At 47.1% G+C, this 14,320-nt stretch overlaps 1 protein-coding gene across 9 annotated transcripts in view; it reads right to left on the reverse strand.

The window, feature by feature from the left end:
- The window catches only part of Abcc8 (ATP binding cassette subfamily C member 8), a 73,955-nt gene extending 69,588 nt beyond the window's left edge, over positions 1-4,367 (reverse strand). For all 9 annotated transcript variants that reach the window (XM_076844242.2, XM_076844241.2, XM_076844240.2 and 6 more), the window contains exons 1-2: positions 4,220-4,367; positions 2,789-2,930 (exon numbers count right to left, since the gene is read on the reverse strand). In XM_076844242.2, coding sequence (XP_076700357.1) covers positions 2,789-2,930; positions 4,220-4,367 — 290 coding nt within the window. The remainder of the gene's footprint in view (positions 1-2,788; positions 2,931-4,219) is intronic.
- Positions 4,368-14,320: the final 9,953 nt, after the last annotated feature.

A 14,320-nucleotide genomic window follows, 5' to 3' on the forward strand; every position in this document is an offset into this window, starting at 1 on the left:
TCACAGAGGCCTCTGGGATGGGGGACTCAGACCTGGTGGTAACCCCATAGGGAGCCTGAGCCTTCTCCCAAGACTGGAGATGAGGGTCACCTTTAGCTGGTTTGATTGTGCTCCTCTGTGGATGTCAAAACTGGCTTGGCTCAGCTTGGCACCAAAGGCCCAGGTGACATGGCTTCCAGCTGCTTTTCCAACACTGCCGGAGCCTCCTCTTTCTGCTCTCACTGTGTTGGGAACCTTCTTCATTCCCAGAGGGCTTACTTCAGCCAACTTCCTCTGGGTGCCCTAACTTGCACTGGTCTTTCAATCCAGTGTGCCAAGGGCCCCTGCCCTGGAGAAGCTGGCATCAGGAGGAGGCCACCATCACCAGAGTTTCTGTTTGACTAGGAAGTCTAGTCTAACCAAACTAGAGTTTGAAGACCATTGCCTTAATCAGCCCCCACTCCCACTTGCCCCCTAAATTTCCAGGTAGGTCTGAAGACTCAGACTGGAGTGGATAGGGGATAACACAGGGCAGGGTCTTCAACTTCTGTTGTCTGTTCATTTTCTGTGCATTTCTTTCATGCTTGCTGCTCAGGAGTGTGGGCCCACAAAGATAGGTAATACCCAGCTCAGGAGCTGACCTGTGCCCTGGGGAGGCAGTCATTTGCACTGGGCTGGTTTGAGGTACAGATCCAGCCACACACAAGAGGGGATCTTGATAACCTGCAGGAAGGAGTCTCCAGACTGATTCCTTAGAGTCTCCCATGTTCTAGTAATACACCATCTGCCCGGGGCTCTGTCACTCTGGACTTGTAGCCTGTCCATTCTCTAATTTCATCCTCTATACTTTTTGGAAGCAGAAAAGCCAGGGGTTGTGATGCTTTCATTGGAAGAGAAAGAGAGGCTCAGAAAGGCTAGATGACTTGCCAAAGTCCCATAGCTGGTTCACAGCAGTAGAACACCCAGGTTTTCCTTCCTCATGGGCAGGGTGCTTTCTTGGTCACCCTGGCTAATTAAAATCCCATGAGTACTTCTAGACTAAGGGCCCACAGGCATCCCTCCCCTCTGTAGCATTTATGCTGCTTTGGAAAGTGTGCTGGGGTGGAGTGGGGAGGAAGACTTGTCACCTGCTAGTTAGGTAGCAGTATGCAGTATGCCCTACGGTCTTCTTGCCCATCTGGGGAATTTGATCATCAGGAGGAGCTCCTGCCCCAAAGGCAAGCAGGTATCATAGTGATCACTGCTGGTGCCTGGACACATGAATATTGGCCAGGGGGTTGGGATGGGGATGGTGATGGTGAGGACGTGTGAGTGGGGGCTCCAGATCAGCGGCAGGAACCAGGCAGGGCTGGTAGAAGTCAAGTTTGGGCATAATCTGATTTCAGCTCAGAGGGACTGGACCTCAGATTCTCAAGCCAGATGTCCTTCCCCTGAACCATCCCCTCACCAGGCAGCCATTGTGCCTTGCAGACTCTTCCACTGTGCCTCAGTGAGATGACTGCTCCACTCCTCTTCTGTTCCTCACTGCTGACATACTGTTTCCAGTTGCAGTTATCTCTCACCTAGACTATTGCAATCACCTCCCATGGCTGTTTCCACTTCTAGCTTCTGCCCATCTCCAACCTGCCTTGGACAGTCCTTGGGCTTCTACCTAAAAATGCTATACTTATAATATTCCTCTTCTGCTCCAAACTGCTGATCAAATCCAACCCAAACAGGCAGTGTGGGTTTTGAAGCCCTTCCAAGATGCCCAGCTCTGTTTCCAAGTCTCAGCCTCCACCGCTCCCTTGTATGTGCTCAGTGCCTAGCCTGCATCACTCCTCACACCTACCTGTTTTCCTTACTCAGCCCCACTCCCCTCTAGCCTCTAGCTCAAAGACCTTCTCTCCATGCCCACCTTTCCTCAAGGCCTTGACCTCTGCTACAGCACGGGTGGCTTTGTTCCTCCTCCCTTCCTCCCCAGCACTGATGCCCTCCCTCCCCTTTACTCCTCTGCCTGTGGGACCCTAGCCATCTCTCCAGGCTCAGCTCCAAAGCCCCTCAACCACAGAGCTCTTCCAACATTGCCTTCCCCACTCCTCTCAGAGTATGTACTTGTAATATGATTTTATTTATTTTTCTAAGGGCTTAAAAAATGTTTGTGGAGACTTCATGTGTCTTGCACTGTGAATACAAAGATGAATAAGAACCAGATTCTAAGCCAGAGGCCTTTCTGACTCTGGAGATGGTTTTGCAGTTAGGTCCAAACTTCAACATACAGTATGACCTGTGCAGTAGCTAAGAGTGAAACATAGGATATGAGGCCCACAAGAAAAGTGGGTGCAGGGAAAAGGCTATTGGGAATGAGGTGAGAGGCAGGTGGGGCAGGACTGTGATAACCTGGATACCCAGGGGCTGCATCTTTTGAGCAACTGAGAACCAAGGAAAGGCCTTAAGAAAGAGCGAATGACACACTTAGTCTCCCCCCACCCCACCCCTCCCTAAGAAGGTAGCAACCGCAGCTTGTGGAAGAGGTCTGGTATCTTTTACAGGAGTTGAGGCATTATAATAGGCTCTAGCATTATTTCACTAAGTGTTGGCTACAGATCTCTGTTCCCTCTGTCCTCCAGGACTGAGGACAGGGCCTGGGTCTCATGTGTGTCTGTGTGTGTAATGCCTGGCAGAGAAATCTTTGTACACTTTATGCTAAGAGTTGCTAGATTTAATAGCAAATGATACTGGTTCATGGAAGGCAGGTGTAGTGGGGTCTCCTGGGCCTTTCCAGAGCATCCTGGAGCAGATCCACTACCCTGAGTCCACAGTCACTCACCCATCAGACAGGATGCCCTCTGCAATCTCACACACCAGTACAAAAAGCAGCATGAAGGTCAGAATCCAGCGCAGATTGTGCCCTGGGAAATGGAGCCACGTGCTGTGGTGGATGTGCACCTTGGAGCTCTGACTGCCCCATCCTATAGGGAGAGACAGTAACAGGTAAGAAGTCTGGCCCACCTGAAGGAGGGTGCATGAGACCCACCAGGGTTCTTGGGCACTTGGTTCACAGCAGGGTGAGGTACATATTAGTTCACCTGTTCATGAGGAGCCCCAAGGCTGGTACACACGAACTAAATGTATAAGCACAAAGCCTGGATCACAGCAGGCTCATCCTGTACAGATACCCATTTTGTATGTTGGCCTCTTGTATGACAGGTCATCAGGTCAAGAATAGAAGTATAAATGCTATTTCTTTTTTTAAAATTTTTGATACAGATGTTAGCAAGTATTGTGTTTCTTTCCTATCTTTGTTATCTTGGTCAATAACTAGCAACTTACTTCTACAGCAATTTCTGTTTAAATTTAATTTTGTGACCTTCTTTCCTTTCTTCCTCAAATACGTATATGAATTTTAAGATATACTATTTTTCTTAAAATGAATGAACACGTTCTGGGGAAGGAGGGGACACTCTGTGTTGACAAAGCTGACCGGCTGAGGCGATTCAAGGTCTTGGAGAGATAAAGAAGACCGGAGTGAAGACGCACTCAAGGGTTGCCCCAATTGTGGCGCCCAACTTCGCAGAGGGATTTTAAGCAATCACACTGGGGGCCACCGGGGTCGCTGCGAGTCTCCAGTCATAGCTGCTTAGCACTGAGCTGGAGAAGTTGCACTCTGGAGACACGCGCCCTGGATGGGGATCTGAGTCCCTAGCTCCCGCCTCTCCTAACCCAGGGCACGGTCAGCCCCGGGACTGTCAGAGGCTACCGACCACTGTCTGGCCCTGCCTTGGTGAAGCGCGGGGCTCTCTGGGCCTCCATTCCGGTCTTGGAAGCGCAGCCTGTCCTCCTCCCAGGGCCCAGCTGTGGCTGACAGGGAGCATGCCTTGGGGGAGGGGTGACCCGGCTCCCTACTCAGCACCACTGAGGGTGCAGCCGAACCCCTCCCAACCTTCCTTCCCTTACGAAGACCTCTGCTTTGCCCTTTCTCCACCCAGCTTTGGCCCCAAGGAGGCAAAACTTGGGAATCCCTGGGGTCAGGAAAAGTCCGCAGTGTTTGGCTTGGGTTCGGGGACACCCCAGGAGGTGAAGGATGCGCGGGTGTGCGATTGTCGGGAACTGCGGGCGGGGCACAGAGCAGGGGACCCCAAGAGAGAGGCAAGAGGCGGTCGCAGGACCGCAAGGGGACGCGGGCGGTGCGGCGCGCAGCGCCTCCTTCTGCGCCTCCTCTTCTCTCCCTCCCCTCCTCCGCTGCTCGCCGCGCGCTCACCGATGAAGAGGATGGGGAAGGTGATGAAGAGCAGGAAGACGTGCGGCACCACGTTGAGTGCATCCACAAAGCAGCCGTTGTTGAGGACGCCCTGGTCCACCCGGTAGGCGGCCGAGTGGTTCTCGCTGCCGCAGAAGGCCAGGGGCATGGCGGCGCCGGTGCGGGCTCGGGCTCGGGCTCGGGCTCCGGATGGCTCTGCGCGTCTCCCGCGCCTCGGTCCCTCGCAGCTCCGCCGCCCCGCCAGCCGTCAGCACCCCCTTCCGCCCACCGCGGGCCCCGCCCCACCCCGCCGGCGCTCCCTCCCCCACCCGCCCTGCTCCGCCGCCTGGCCGGGGCAGCGCGGAGCCCCACAACCCCGCCGCACCCTCGAAGGAGTCCCCACTGTGTCGGCCCGCGCTCCCAGATGTGTGCGGGGGTCCCTTCGTGAGTGCCCCTCTGCCGCGCGTGCGCTGGGGGAGAGGCAGGGCAGGCGGGTGGGGCACGCTCGCGTTTCAGTGGGAGTGTGGGGGATGCAAAAGACCGGAGGAGGGTCCTCGTGGGCCCCAAGAGCGTGAGATTGAGGTCCCGAGAGTAAACTCACCTGAATATGGCTCCAATGGATGTAGTGAGATCTGAGGGTCCCCGTGGGCACAGAGTAGCACAAGTCCCCACCCTGTATGGATGAGAAAAGCTATGAAGAACTTAGGAGGGCACTTGGAAATTTTCAAAGTGGTCCCAGGCTCTTGGTCTGGAAGGTACTTTACAGCCTATCCAAGGCTTTCCCACAGGGATCTCTCAACACTCCTGCTAACTAGTTGAAATCGCTTCCATTTTTCTGATGAGAAAAATGAGGCCCAGGAAGATTACATGACTGACCCAAGGTCCCACTGCCTGCAAGCTGAGAAACATTGCTGGAATCCAGCTTCTCAGATTCCCTTCATACCCCCTTCTTTGCTTGTGCCTCAAATACTTTACAATGTTACAGGGACCGGCAAGAGAATGGGTAGAACAAATGCTAATCCCAGGCTGAAAAAGAGGTGCTGTAGACATGTGTCTGGCCAGAGAGTTGTGAGGCAGTGAAAAACAACTGGATTCTTATCCTCACCTCTTTTTTTCTGAAGTGTTGGGGATCAGATCCAGGGCCTCATATATGCTAGGCATGCACTCTACCACTTAGCAGCATCCCTACCCCCAGGACTGAAGTTCTTAACTTGACCTGGGACAGGCCTTGCAGGTTCAAGGATGTGGCAAAATTTTAATGGCAATGTTGTGCCTTCTGTTTTGGGGGAGAGATTCTCGTAGTAATGTGGCAAAACAAAGCAAAAACCAAAACACACACACACACACACACACACACACCCCTTCATGTAGAAAGAATATGGAATGGTAGGGGTATGGAACATAAAGGCACATATTCCACATAATCTCGGGAAGGATTAAGAGAAGGCCCTTTAGCCCATTTCTGCAAGCTTCTCTGAACATGTGCTGAGGTTGGTCAGAGACCCCTGAGCATTTCCATCACATTGTCAGGCAAGCCTAGTCAGACATTGGGACAGAAGGCAGGGGATTGGGTGCACAGCCCTGGGAGGTCAGGGGCTCAGGGCCTCAAGACCTCAGATGGTCACAGACATTTGGGAATCTCTTAGAAGCAGAAAGATGTTTCTTGCAGCATCCGCTAAATAATGAAAACTTGGTGGCAGCGAATGTCCAGCACTAGGGATAGGAGTTTATTAACCTAGGAAAATGTAGCCACTGAAATACAACTGCATCTGTGGAGCTAAACACAAAATTTATGAGATGAAACAAGAAACCACATTATATATGTCCTGTGATTTCAGCCACCATACAAAATAGGCATGTTTGAATTTGAGCTTGCAGGGGTAGCTCAGACCTGGAAGTGGGTTAGGATGTGTATTAGCTACCAATATTGTGGGTTTTACTTTCATTCCCTTTCTTTTAAAATGAGACATCTGAGGTTTAGAGAACTCAGATGACATGTCCATGGTCATCTATCAGGATTTTTTTTTTCCTTTTAGGCTTTCCCAATTTTTTCATACTTTCCGTAATGTTATTTGTTTTTGTAGGTATAATTTCAGTTTTTCAGGCTTTCAGCCATGCAGTGTTTCTTTTTAGTTAGCATTATCACCTATCACATAACTACATTTTAGTAGGGACTGCATATATGATAGTGGTCCCATAAGATTATATTGCCCAGTGATGTCATAGCCATCTTAATTTGTGTAAGCACACACTATGGTGTTCATACAATGATGAAATTGCCTAATGACGCACTTTTTCAGACTATGTCCCCATTGTTAAGCAACATGTGACCATATAGTATATTTATTTTTAAAGAACAAGAGCTCCACCATTACTATTTGTGTGATTTTGGACAAATCACTATTCTGTACTTCAGATCCCCATCTCTGAGTGGAAAAAAATAATAATACAGATCTCAGAGTATTAAAAGGAGATCATTGGCATGAATGGCCTTTCTAAGTTGGGGAGATGGTACAACTTACTTTATTCCCTAGCATCTCCCCAATCTCCAAGAGTTAGTTAATGATCTCTCCCTAGCCATGAAATGTCTGGCACAAACCACACACTTGTCTCTTCTGGGCCATTTAGAGTAAACAAAAGTCCAGTCCAGCCCAAGCTGGACCCAAGTGTAAAGGACTAGTCAGGGACCATCATCTGTTCCTAAAGAGAGCATCTGCATCCTCAGGGATCTGGGTTTGTAATCTCTAGCACAAAATTGCTATGTGACTATGAACAAATTCCACTTTTCCTTGCACCTAGTCCTAAAGTGATTCAACCTACCACACTGCCCACTGCATGAATGCAAGAGTTACTCTGTTAAGTGTGGAGTTGGGTGCAGAAGGAGGTATGAAAGGATTCCTCTGCTATGTGGGTTGTAATCTTGGAATCAACTCAAATGCTCATTGGTAGGGGCTACGGTATTGTCCATACTGTGGGAATGAGGTAGAGTGGTGCATACTGATATGAAAATCTCCAAGACACAGATGTGGAGCCTCATGAGCCTCATGAAAGAATTTATGTTCCTAATGGAGCAACACATGTCTCTGTAGGCCCTGAGTTTCTGGGGCTTTTGCACCTACAGTGATGCCCTCCTGCTTCTCTTGCAGAGAGCTGAATGAAGGTCAGACACTGGGAGCTTGCTCTGAGCAAGAGTACCTCCCTTTAAGAATTCTTAGCCTTCCCTGTCTGTCTGGTCACCTGGGTGTGCCAGTGACCATGGCACTAAGGCCTGAACAACATCAGAGCTATAAGGGATTTATGAAGCTCTTTGCCAGCCTTTTGCTTGCAGCCTGCTGGAGGCCACACCTACCCAGCAGGCCAATGAGAGGGAGAATCCAGGCCACTAACTCTGGCCCAGGTTTTCATTTTGCCAAGGGGCTGGCTAAGAATAACTCCCCCCTCATGTATCTTGTATGAGAAATCATGGCGTGCAGTAGACCCTGGAGTCAAACTTTCTCACCTTCAGAGCAGCTGAGGGCTTCCTTCCTGAAATCCCAAGACCCTTGCTGATTTTTAAAATTTGATTTGAGGTCCTACCTAGGGTCAAATCCCTCATTATGTTACCTTGCTTGGTCACCTTCTCTCTTTAAGGCAGGTGATACGATCATCATGATATAGATGAGAACCAGGTAGAGAGGAAAACTGCCCAAGGTTACCTAGCTGAGTAGATTGACAGAGTCCAGGTTCCTACTAGGGCCATCTTTTGGAGAAACAGGGGTGGAGTAAACCAGCAAGGCATGAAGGAGAGTGGGAGCTAGCAGTTGGAAAAGGGTATAATGTGGTGGGCGGTGGTGGGGTTTATCTGGGAGCAAAGTCTGCAGAGTGTGTCCCCTGTTCTTACCTAGACTTGGTTAGTTGAGTGCGGGCTGATATGTGATATGTACTATAACTTCCTGTAGCAATGGAATGAATTTTTATGCCCCCATCCTGTTAGGATTAGATATTAGTAGGTGGGATGTTTGGGAGATAGTTAGGTCATCAAGGCAACACCCTCATGAATGGCAATAGTGCCTTGATAAAAGAGGCCCCAGGGAGCTCATTTGCTCCTTCCACCATGTGGGCTTACAGGGAGAAGACAGCACTCTATGAGAAAGTGGGCCCTCACCTGACCCTGAATCACTTGTCAACTTCATCATGGACTTCCAAGTTACCAAAACTGTGAGCAATAAATTCCTATTGTTTATAAGTCATTCAGTTTATGACATTTTTGTTATAGCAAACAGAATGGACTAAGACACTTGTGTACTGGCATAAATTGCTTTATGACTGTGGTGTAGACACTCTCACCACTATGAGTGATTCTGTGTGGGAGGAAGGAGAGAGTCCCTTCTCTCTGGTGCTTGATCAAAGAATGACTTCTCCACTCTGGCAAACAGAGACCTAAGTGGGGAAGGGTGGGAGAGAGATAGACCATGAGACAGAGATTCATAGCCACTAACATTTACCTGCTCTAAGGAAGCATCACTAAAGTGCCCTTATCATGACCCATATAAAACCAAAATCTATTTTTAGCTAAAATGTGTACATTAAAAATTCAAAATTGGTAAATATATTCAATGTTAAGTTGTTGTTGTTTTTGGATAGCTGATGTGTCCTTGAAAGATAATTGTTTAATAATGTGGGCGTTCTGGGACTGAGACAGAGGACAGGGCCTGGAGAAGTTTTGTCAAGAGCAAGTCCATGGCAGGATGAGGCAGAGAAGGTGGTGTGGCTTGCTCCCCTAGTGGTAGCCTGGCTCAGTTGTGAACTCTGCAGCCTGTAGTCAGTAACAGGCACTGGTGAAGCAACTGCTATCTGCCAACAGTTTTCTTCTATAACCCTGCAAAGTGAGTATTATATTAGTGTGTCCTTAGGAAACTGAGATCCAGAGAGCCCGAAGGACTTGCCTCAGCTCACACAAGGAATAAGATACAGAACTTGAGTTGGAACCCAAGTTCAGCTTGGTCTAGAACCCGCGCATTTTCAGTACTAGTATCTCTCAAAGTATGGTCCCTGGGCCAGTAAAATTAGCTGGGAAAATGTTAGAAATGTCAATTCTCAGGCCTGTGCCAAACCTACTAAATCTGATACTCTGATGGCAGAGTCCTAAAAATCCGTCCTCCAGTAATTAACAAATCTTCCAGGTAATTCCAATGCACGCTGAAGTTTAAGAACCATTGTGGTCTACATTGATGACTCTGGTAAGGGACAATAAGGGTGGCCATCCCAACTGCTTGCCAGTGATGCCCTTGGGGACTTACGGTTTGGCTGGGAAACAATAGCATCATACATTTACCAAAAGAAGAGAAAAGAGAAAGAAAGAAAGAAGGAAGGAAGGAAGGAAGGAAGGAAGGAAGGAAGGAAAGAAAGCAAGCCCAGTCCTCTCAGTCTGACTGGGGAAAGGAATACCAACCAGTGTGTGTAAAGGTGGGGGACAGGGTTAAGTTTTCCAGTTGCAGAGAGTGAGCAATGAGTCTTGTTAGGATAAAGTACACTGAGGGGAGTCATGGAAAAGAATAGGGCAGACGGGCTGGGCTGCTGGTGCTCTGGAATTTCTGCTAATGGCCCCTACAGGCCAGCAGCTGTTCAATAGACCACATCTAGGAAGCACCTATGCTATGTGTGCCTAGCCCAGGACAATAGAGACTGTGGGAACAACACCCTCAACGAGCCCAGCTACTTGACAACTGCTTTTCAACACTGAGTTCAAATGTCATATTTTAAAAATCCGATAAAAGCTTCTGACCCTTCTCCAATGTGGGCCTACTAAAAGTCCCTCTCCTGGGTCCCCCAGCATTGTGTACAGTATTCGTCATTGACCTTACCACCCAGTATTGTGACAATTCACATGAGTCTGTCTTTCCCACTGGCCTGGGAGCTGCTCTAGAGCTGAGACTGAGTCTTAGGAGGCTTTGGCTCTGGCACAGAATTAAATTATCTCAATAAATATTTGTTAAATTAATGAATGAATGAGGGGATCAATGAATGTATGACTCAGTCAGTGATCATGTTTACTCGTGGATGGGAGAGGTGTACTCTTGCTCACATAAGTGTAAAACTGATGTCTGTAAATTGCTTCCAACTTTCTCCTTGATTTATATTATGTCATTAGAGATGCTTTTTGTTTGTTTGTTTTTGACAGATTATTCTTCATTTCGTGACAGGTTTTTACTAAGCACCTACTATATGCTGGACATCCTATGAATTGCTGGAGATACAGTGGTGAATAAAGTGCCCACATCTAAGAAGCTCACTGTTTAGTCTTTTGGGGAGTTTCCAATACATCACTATTAAGGTTTTTGTTATTTTGTTTATTTATGAGAGTGGATTTAACTGCTTTTGAATCAAAGACATTTTTAAAAAATCCGATAAAAGCTTTGGACTCCTACTTCAAAAGGAACCCATATGCTAGGATTTGTAAACCCTCCCTAAATCCATCTGTAGCCTCTGACTTAACTGCAGGCCTGAAGCGGATGCTGGGTAGTGGGTATCAGTCTATATCAGGGTTTGGAGCTACATCAAGTAGATTTTGTTCCATGGTACCTGTAATTTGGAACCTGATCTGTGGAGTCTAGCTCTCTGATCTCAGAATCACCCTTGACCAATGAAGAGTCTATGTCCAGAGTGGTCAGCTTTGCCAGGTACAGGCAGAGAGGGAGAAATGCTGTTTCTTCTGGGATGGCTACCCCAACTGCTTGCCAGTGATGCTCACTGAGAACTCCCTGCTGTCTGCCAAACTGCCAACAGCACACCTGAGTGAATTCATGGAATTCATGGAGTGTAGGGAAATGAAATTTCTTTGGATTTCTCTGTGCTCCTAAAAAAAAAAAAAAAAAAAAAAAAAAAAAAAAAAAAAAGCCCTAGCCTCCTGAGACTTGCAAATGTGTGTGATATAAGAATAAGGATTTTTTTTTTTTTTGCTTTCTGTTTCCCTAGAGGCATTTAAACCCTCACAAATGTGAGAATTACACCTATAGCCATTCAGTAATGGCTCTGTTGCAATGGATAATAAAATGTACCCAGCAATTCTGCTGCGAGGCCTGTTTCTAAACGAGTTGAAAGCAGGATGTTGAAGAGGTATTTGTACACCCACGTGGTAGACAGCAGCACTCCTCACAATAGCCAAAAGGTGGGAGCAACCCAAATGTCCATTGACAGATGGATTGGTAAAACAGAATGTAGCATATACACCCAATGGAATATTTATTATTCCACCTTACAAAGGAAGGAAATTCCAACACATGCCACCAGTGGATGAATATTGAGAACACTGTATAAGTAAAAACAGTCACGAAAAGCAATTACTCTGCCACCACTCCTATGAGGTACCCAGAGTAGTCATATTTATACAGACAGAAAATAGAATGGGGGTTGCCAGGGCCTAGCAACCCAGCAATTCTTTTACTATTTAATGGCTATGAAGTTTCAGTTTTTTAAGATGAAATAGTTCTGGAGAGGGGTAGTGGTAATGGTCACACCACAATGTAAATCTACAAGGATGATTAAGATAGTAAGTTTTATGTTATATGGAATTTGCTGCAGTTTTTAAAAAGATAATAAAACTTCCCTGATCCCCAAGAAGGCCAAAAGGTTACAGACAAACTAGGGCCTTAGATTAAGCCCCCAAATTGCCAGGAAGACTAGGCACAGTCTCCATAGGTATTTATATCCCAGAAAATTAAAACGAGAGCCCATAATTCTTTTTGTCTCTTTTCAAAGAAGTGAAGTTGTTTGTTTCCCTCTTTCTCTTGGAGAGAGGAGGGGGCATGACTATCTCCTATATAAAAACAGAAAATCCACTATTTCTCATATCTCACTCATGGAGGGTCTTGCCACTGGCCACTGATGTAGGAGACTCTTCCTTTTGACTTTCATCACATCATCCCAGGGGTAAGATCCAGGGCAGAGGAGATTGACATACTTATTATTTACTGTAAGTTAATTGACAAGAAATCTGTCTCTGTTATATCTGTGTGTGCATTCAGGATAAAATCAATAAAGATGAATGTTAACAACCCAACATGTCCATCTGTGCACACACACATGCACTCAGTTGGTGGCTTGGTCGGGGAGCAAGGGTTGTTCCCCTAGAGCAGGGGAAGGTGCATGAGGGACTTTCTGCACTTGCAGGGCTTGCAGAGAGGGAGGAAGAGCTCCCCCACAGTTGCTCTAGGTGCCAGTGTCGGGCACAGAGGCAGGGTGGAGCACAGCTCTTTGCTCAAAGCCCACCTTTAGGGAGCAGCATCCTCAGGAGGGAGATGGGCCCCATCCTGTTCTTCCCATAGTATCTATCCAGATGTTTAAAGCACTCATATTAATTTGAGAGCCAAGAACTGTTTCTCAGTACTTTATTTGTTTGTATCCTTACAATTCTGTGAAGTGGGTACTATTCAAAACCCTTTTGTAACTGAGGAAACTAAGAGATTAAAGAGACCCCCTCATTTCCCCATGTCTTGCCCCTGAGAGGTAGCAGATCAGCTGGCCCTGGCGTGTGGGAGTTGGTGGAGGCTACCCACTGAGGGAGGGTAGGTCACAGGGAGGGAGGGTAGGTCACAGGGAGGAGAAAGGGAAGGACAGAAGACAAGAAGTGGGGCAGTGGGGGAGTAGACTTCTGGAGACTTGGTCCTTTAGTGGACACCCTAGTGCCTGCTCAGCTCCATTTCCTCTTCTCTGTGGTACCTCTCCAACTTCACCTTTGGAACAGCCATTCCCCTTAATATAGACCACATGGTGGCATGGGGCTGACTCCAACCTCTGGCTCCCTGTGTGGCTGGGTGGCCTGGTTTGGTTAATGAGGGATGGCCATGCCCCTATGTTGAGCTACTCTTAGTAGTCCTGAAGACTAACTCTTCAGGACAGAGTAGTACTTTTTTCCATGGGGCTACACTACTTGATAGCATATGTTTGAATATGAAGCCTGTCTTGGCATCATGTAAGAGTAGCCCATCTGAGAACAAAGCCTAAAATGTTGTATGCCAACTCGGCTGGGCTATGGTATCCAAATATTTGGTCAAATATATCTAGATGTGGCTGTGAAGGTATTCTCTAATAGATGAGATTAACATTTAAGTCAGCTGACTTTGAGCAATTACCCTCTGTGATGTAGGTAGACTTCATCCAATTAGTTGAAAGCCTTAATAGAAAAAAGATTGATATCCCTCAGGGAAGAGGGCATTCTGCCAGTAGACTGTCTTTGGGCTTGAGTTGAAATATCAACTCTTTCTTGGTTCCCCAGCCTGCTGGCCTGCCTTGCAGATTTTGAACTTGCTAGTGCCCATGATTGTGTGAGCCACACAAAAAAATTCTCTCTCTTTAAATATATATACATATATTGTATATATATTATATATGTACATATATTGTGTGTGTATGTATTTCTATTTCTGTGGCAAACCTTGACTAATATAGATGATAAGATCAGGTCCTGATGTCTGTTTTTAGCCTCTGGATTCAGCCCAAACTGATATCAAATACTACTAGATTTTTACTCAAATCATACTCTTCAGTTGAGTTTCAGTTTCTTGCAACCCAAAGAGACCCTCTCAGGAAGAAGCAGTGAGCTCACACTCAGTGCTCAGTCCATGCTCCTTTTATAACTGCTTGGGCCTTGAAGGATGCACAGGAAGTTGTTTTTTTTTTTTTTTTTTTTTTTGTTTTGAGAAGCATTCAAAGCCCCCTGGCAGAGTGATCCTCAATGTGCAAAGACACAGAGAAATGATGGAGTTAGATGCACAGGAAACTGAAGAGTTTAATATGGTCAAAGCAAAGGGAGGCGATTGGCAAGAGACAAGGCTGGAGAAGTTGTCAGGGGCCAGGTGATGAAGGACTCTGAATGCCACAGAAAAGTTTAGACTTTGTTCTGAGGATAACGGGGAGCCATTAAAAGAGTTTCAAGCAGGAGAAAGGTGACCCCATTCAGCCTTAGCTGGCCCACTCCACAGTGTGGAAGACACAATGAAGCTGAGAGAAAATAGAAGCAGGGAGGAATTATTTTCTGGATAGAATTTTTTCTGATGTTCTTGAAATCAGATTTTGTATGTCATTTCTCATCTACTCAAAGCAGAATAGTACAGTGGTTGATGATATGGACTCCTGGCGCCACCC

This window comes from Callospermophilus lateralis, chromosome 2 (genome assembly GCF_048772815.1).
Source record: "Callospermophilus lateralis isolate mCalLat2 chromosome 2, mCalLat2.hap1, whole genome shotgun sequence".
Lineage (NCBI taxonomy): Eukaryota > Metazoa > Chordata > Mammalia > Rodentia > Sciuridae > Callospermophilus > Callospermophilus lateralis.